The sequence below is a fragment of the Procambarus clarkii genome, chromosome 52, assembly GCF_040958095.1.
Source record: "Procambarus clarkii isolate CNS0578487 chromosome 52, FALCON_Pclarkii_2.0, whole genome shotgun sequence".
NCBI classification, from domain to species: Eukaryota; Metazoa; Arthropoda; class Malacostraca; order Decapoda; family Cambaridae; genus Procambarus; species Procambarus clarkii.
In genome coordinates this window covers 32,169,689-32,176,639 of record NC_091201.1, presented here as the reverse complement: position 1 = coordinate 32,176,639, position 6,951 = coordinate 32,169,689, and the positions used below count along the sequence as shown (strand labels likewise).

The 6,951-nt window shown below is 53.1% G+C and overlaps 1 protein-coding gene across 1 annotated transcript in view; it reads right to left on the bottom strand.

Moving 5' to 3' along the window:
- Positions 1-1,741: 1,741 nt before the first annotated feature.
- LOC138352221 (dentin sialophosphoprotein-like) overlaps positions 1,742-6,951 on the bottom strand; it is a 13,909-nt gene continuing 8,699 nt past the window's right edge. Inside the window, exon 2 of the mRNA XM_069304504.1 lies at positions 1,742-3,674. Within this exon, the coding sequence (XP_069160605.1) occupies positions 1,742-3,674 (1,933 nt within the window). The remainder of the gene's footprint in view (positions 3,675-6,951) is intronic.

Sequence of the window (6,951 nt, the reverse complement as noted above, 5' to 3'; positions counted from 1 at the left end):
GCGCACCCGTTTCTTGCACGCAACACCTCCAGACACGTGCGTGCGTGTAGAGAGCACAGGTGTTGTGATCCAGTCTTGTACAGGTGTTCAGCTTACAGAACGAGTTCATTTGTAGCTAGCAAATGAACAGGTATTGGGTGAGGGGGGACCAGGTGGTCAGGGAGGGGTGAGGGGGGCACCAGGTGGTCAGGGAGGGGTGAGGGGGCACCAGGTGGTCAGGGAGGGGTGAGGAGGGACACCAGGTGGTCAGGGAGGGGTGAGGGGGGGACCAGGTGGTCAGGGAGGGGTGAGGGGGGACCAGGTGGTCAGGGAGGGGTGAGGGGGCACCAGGTGGTCAGGGAGGGGTGAGGGGGGCACCAGGTGGTCAGGGAGGGGTGAGGGGGGACCAGGTGGTCAGGGAGGGGTGAGGGGGGCACCAGGTGGTCAGGGAGGGGTGAGGGGGGGCACCAGGTGGTCAGGGAGGGGTGAGGGGGGACCAGGTGGTCAGGGAGGGGTGAGGGGGGGCACCAGGTGATCAGGGAGGGGTGAGGGGGGACCAGGTGGTCAGGGAGGGGTGAGGGGGGACCAGGTGGTCAGGGAGGGATGAGGGGGCACCAGGTGGTCAGGGAGGGGTGAGGGGGAACCAGGGGGTCAGGGAGGGGTGAGGGGGGCACCAGGTGGTCAGGGAGGGGTGAGGGGGCACCAGGTGGTCAGGGAGGGGTGAGGGGGGGCACCAGGTGGTCAGGGAGAGGTGAGGGGGGGCACCAGGTGGTCAGGGAGGGGTGAGGGGGGCACCAGGGGGTCAGGGAGGGGTGAGGGGGCACCAGGTGGTCAGGGAGGGGTGAGGGGGCACCAGGTGGTCAGGGAGGGGTGAGGGGGGCACCAGGTGGTCAAAGAGGGGTGAGGGGGCACCAGGTGGTCAGGGAGGGGTGAGGGGGGCACCAGGTGGTCAGGGATGGGTGAGGGGGGCACCAGGTGGTCAGGGAGGGGTGAGGGGGGGGGCATCAGGTGGTCAGGGAGGAATGAGGGGGGGCACCAGGTGGTCAGGGAGGGGTGAGGGGGGGACCAGGTGGTCTGGGAGGGGTGAGGGGGGCACCAGGTGGTCAGGGAGGAGTGAGGGGGGCACCAGGTGGTCAAGGAGGGGTGTGGGGGGGGCACCAGGGTGTCAGGGAGGGGTGAGGGGGGCACCAGGGTGTCAGGGAGGGGTGAGGGGGGCACCAGGGTGTCAGGGAGGGGTGAGGGGGGGCACCAGGGTGTCAGGGAGGGGTGAGGGGGGCACCAGGGTGTCAGGGAGGGGTGAGGGGGGCACCAGATGGTCAGGGAGGAGTGAGGGGGGCATCAGGTGGTCAGGGAGGGGTGAGGGGGGGGCACCAGGTGGTCAGGGAGGGGTGAGGGGGGACCAGGTGGTCAGGGAGGAGTGAGGGGGGCATCAGGTGGTCAGGGAGGGGTGAGGGGGGGGCACCAGGGTGTCAGGGAGGGGTGGGGGGGGCACCAGGGTGTCAGGGAGGGGTGAGGGGGGCACCAGGTGGTCAGGGAGGGGTGAGGGGGGGACCAAGTGGTCAGGGAGGGGTGAGGGGGGACCAGGTGGTCAGGGAGGGGTGAGGGGGGCACCAGGTGTTTAGGGAGGGGTGAGGGGGGGGGGACCAGGTGTGGAGTGCATGTATGATATACTATCCATACAGTATACACTTGCTAGATATACATGGTAGTGAAGCACGCAGTGCTTACCTGTGGACCCTAGTGACTGGTCCTGCCTTGTTAGTTATACACTACTGTTGTCACTACTGTTGTCACTACTGTTGTTACCACTGTTGTCACTACTGTTGTCACTACTGTTGGTTCCACTGTTGTCACTACTGTTGTCACTACTGTTGTCACCACTGTTGTCACCACTGTTGGCTCCACTGTTGTCACTACTGTTGTCGCCACTGTTGTCACTACTGTTGGCTCCACTGCTGTCACTACTGTCTTCACTACTGTTGTCACTACTGTTGTCACTACTGTTGGCTCCACTGTTGTCACCACTGTTGTCACTACTGTTGGCTCCACTGTTGTCACCACTGTTATCACTACTGTTGTCACCACTGTTGTCACTACTGTTGTCACTACTGTTGGCTCCACTGTTGTCACTACTGTTGTCACCACTGTTGTCACTACTGTTGGCTCCACTGTTGTCACCACTGTTGTCACTACTGTTGTCATCACTGTTGTCACTACTGTTGTCACTACTGTTGTCACCACTGTTGTCACTACTGTTGTCATCACTGTTGTCACTACTGTTGTCACTACTGTTGTCACCACTGTTGTCACTACTGTTGTCACCACTGTTGTCACTACTGTTGTCACCACTGTTGTCACTACTGTTGTCACTACTGTTGTCATCACTGTTGTCACCACTGTTGTCACTACTGTTGTCATCACTGTTGTCACTACTGTTGTCACTACTGTTGTCACCACTGTTGTCACTACTATTGGCTCCACTGTTGTCACTACTGTTGGCTCCACTGTTGTCACAACTGTTGTCACCACTGTTGTCACTACTGTTTGCTCCACTGTTGTCACCACTGTTGGCTCCACTGTTGTCATCACTGTTGTCACTACTGTTGTCACCACTGTTGTCATCACTGTTGTCACCACTGTTGTCACTACTGTTGTCACTACTATTGGCTCCACTGTTGTCACTACTGTTGGCTCCACTGTTGTCACAACTGTTGTCACCACTGTTGGCTCTACTGTTGGCACTACTGTTGTCACAACTGTTGTCACTACTGTTGTCACTACTGTTGGCTCCACTGTTGTCACTACTGTTGTCACTACTGTTGTCCCCACTGTTGTCTCCACTGTTGTCACTACTGTTGTCACTACTGTTGGCTCCACGGTTGTCACAACTGTTGTCACCACTGTTGGCTCTACTGTTGGCACTACTGTTGTCACAACTGTTGTCACTACTGTTGTCACTACTGTTGGCTCTACTGTTGGCACTACTGTTGTCACTACTGTTGTCACCACTGTTGTCTCCACTGTTGTCACTACTGTTGTCACCACTGTTGTCACTACTGTTTGCTCCACTGTTGTCACTACTGTTGTCACCACTGTTGTCACTACTGTTTGCTCCACTGTTGTCACTACTGTTGTCACTACTGTTGTCACTACTGTTGACTCCACTGTTGTCACTACTGTCGTCATCACTGTTGTCACTACTGTTGTCATTACTGTGTTCACCACTGTTGTCACTACTGTTGTCACCACTGTTGTCACTACTGTTGTCATTACTGTGTTCACCACTGTTGTCACTACTGTTGTCACCACTGTTGTCACTACTGTTGTCACCACTGTTGTCACTACTGTTGTCACCACTGTTGTCACTACTGTTGTCACCAATGTTGTCACTACTGTTGTCACCACTGTTGTTACTACTGTTGTCACTACTGTTGGCTCCACTGCTGTCACTACTGTTGTCACCACTGTTGTCACCACTGTTGCCACTACTGTTGGCTCCACTGTTGTCACTACTGTTGTCACTACCGTTGTCACCACTGTTCTCACTACTGTTGGCTCCACTGTTGGCTCCACTGTTGCCACTGCTGTTGTCACTACTGTTGACTCCACTGTTGTCACCACTGTTGTCACCACTGTTGCCACTACCGTTGCCACTACCGTTGCCACCACTGTTGTCACCACTGTTGTCACCACTACTACAGAGGACCCAGGTGGGAGGGCTGCTCTATCCCTCTCAGGTGTATTTTTTTCGTGTCTCAATAAACATTCTTGAACGTGAAATATAATGACCCCAACCAACCACCAAACATGAAGCAGATCTCTCAGTGACCCACACATCACAGTGTGACGCTCACTCAAGACAAGTATGAGGGTCTGCCCCGTGGTCCAAAAGGCCTTAAGACGCCAGACCGAAACTCACGTACGAAAATGCAGACCAAAGCAGTTCAGAAGACCTTAAGGGTTCATAACACTGGAAGACCTTAGTGTTGAGAGGAGAGTGTGAGTGTTTGTGCTCGAGGAGTGAGGACAGAGTGAAGAGGAGTGAGTGGGTGCTCTCTGGGGGAGTGGGAGAGAGAAAGAGAAGGGAGGATTGGAGTAGGAGAGAGAGAGAGAGAGAAGGGGGGGAGGGAGAGCAAATATTTGTGTGGACCATTGGGATTCCAGAAGTGAACATGTGGTTGGAGATTGACACATTGGGCCTGTTGAAATGGTTTCACCCCTCACTCTCCCCCCCTTACTCTCCCCCCCTTACTCTCCCCCCCATCCCCCCACACACACCCCTTTCACTGTCTATCACTGTCAGAGAGTGATAGCACACTGGCGGGCCTCGTGGCTGAGTGGTCAGCGCTCGGGGGTTGTTGTCCTACTGCTACGGACTGCTTCTTGGGGATGTGTATGTGTGTGTGTGTGTGTGTGTGTGTGTGTGTGTGTGTGTGTGTGTGTGTGTGTGTGTGAGTGTGTGTTAGATATGTAGTAGATATAAAAGGGGAAAAATAAATTAGTTAGAAAGGCGGGGTCCAAGAGCTAATTTCTCGATTCACCAGATACAATTAGTAAATACAGATAGTAAACACACACACACACACTTTTATATATATATATATATATATATATATATATATATATATATATATATATATATATATATATATATATATATATATATATATATATATATATATATATATATATATATATATATATATATATATATTCTGAGATTGGGTGTGAAAGTTAGACCCGCTGGGGGCGGGGGGCCGACTACCTGCAAGATCTGGAGGGGGCGGGGGGCGGGGCGCCGCCTCGCTGCTAAACTTTGGGAGACATTTTACTTGTGTCGTGGAAGTGAGGTGGACCTTCTTGCTGAGTCCTCCTCCACCTGCCCTGTTCTGTGGCTTCAATTGAGAAAATGAGAAACGGTGAAAGAGGGAGGCAGACAGATAATCAGAGATAGATAAAGAGAAGACAAAGAGATAGTGAAAGAGAGAGAAATATAGTTGTTAGATTGTAAAGAGAGGGTTTACATCAGGGTGAGGTTGATGGGGAGTGGGTTGAAAGGTTTACATCAGGCTGAGGTTGATGGGGAGTGGGTTGAAAGGTTTACATCAGGCTGAGGTTGATGGGGAGTGGGTTGAAAGGTTTACATCAGGGTGAGGTTGATGGGGAGTGGGTTGAAAGGTTTACATCAGGGTGAGGTTGATGGGGAGTGGGTTGAGAGGTTTACATCAGGGTGAGGTTGATGGGGGGTGGGTTGAAAGGGTTTACATCAGGCTGAGGTTGATGGGGAGTGGGTTGAGAGGGTTTACATCAGGCTGAGGTTGATGGGGAGTGGGTTGAGAGGGTTTACATCAGGCTGAGGTTGATGAGGAGTGGGTTGAGAGGGTCTACATCAGGGTGAGGTTGATGAGGAGTGGGTTGAGAGGGTTTACATCAGGCTGAGGTTGATGGGGAGTGGATTGAGAGGGTTTACATCAGGCTGAGGTTGATGAGGAGTGGGTTGAGAGGGTTTACATCAGGCTGAGGTTGATGGGGAGTGGGTTGAGAGGGTCTACATCAGGGTGAGGTTGATGAGGAGTGGGTTGAGAGGGTTTACATCAGGCTGAGGTTGATGGGGAGTGGGTTGAGAGGGTCTACATCAGGGTGAGGTTGATGAGGAGTGGGTTGAGAGGGTTTACATCAGGCTGAGGTTGATGGGGAGTGGGTTGAGAGGGTCTACATCAGGGTGAGGTTGATGGGGAGTGGGTTGAGAGGGTCTACATCAGGCTGTGGTTGATGGGGAGTGGGTTGAGAGGGTCTACATCAGGCTGTGGTTGATGGGGAGTGGGCTAATTGAGAGGTTTACATCAGGCTGGATTCTTCCATCCTGGACCTCGTCTACTACAATCCACATTCCCGAATCCCTATTAAGGACGAGCTTAAACTCCAATCACCAATCCATAGTCCCCAATCTATTAATCTCTAATCTCCCTCTCCCTCCTTGCACTCTCGTTAATTTCAATCACACAAACCCACAAAATTTCGAGGAGTTTGTATTTTTTTTAATATAATATATTCCCAAGATTTCTTCCCCGGGGAGGAAACCTATGGCGAGTTAGTTGCTAGTTATGTGATGTGGTTAGGGATTTATTGACCTACATGGCGATTTATTGCTAGGAAGGGCGATTTATTAGAAGATATGGCGATTTATTAATTATTATAGCAAGTCAGTTTAGCCTAGCCTTCTACCTCCTACCTAGCCTCTACACTAACCTAGCCTCTACACTAACCTTTGCCTCTACACTAACCTGGCCTCTACACCAACCTGGCCTCTACACCCACCTGGCCTCTACACCCATCTGGCCTCTACACCCACCAGGCCTCTACACCCACCTAGCCTCTACACCCACCTGGCCTCTACACCCACCTAGCCTCTACACCCACCTGGCCTCTACACCCACCTGTCCTCTACACCCACCTGGCCTCTACACCCACCTAGCCTCTACACCCACCTGGCCTCTACACCCACCTGGCCTCTACACCCACCTAGCCTCTATACCCACCTGGCCTCTACACCCATCTGGCCTCTACACCCACCTGGCCTCTACACCCACCTGGCCTCTACACCCACCTGGCCTCTACACCCACCTGGCTTCTACACCCACCTAGCCTCTACACCCACCTGGCCTCTACACCCACCTGGCCTCTACACCCACCTGGCCTCTACACCCACCTAGCCTCTACACCCACCTGGCCTCTACACCCACCTGGCCTCTACACCCACCTAGCCTCTACACCCACCTGGCCTCTACACCCACCTGGCCTCTACACCCACCTAGCCACCACAAGCAGACTATCCTCTCAGCTATCAGAACAAGATAGCTTGTTCCCTAAGAATAGAACCTAATAGCTAATAGCTATTAGGCTCTATTAGCCTAATAGCTAATAGCTATTAGGCTCTATTAGCCTAATAGCTAATAGGTATTAGGCTCTTAC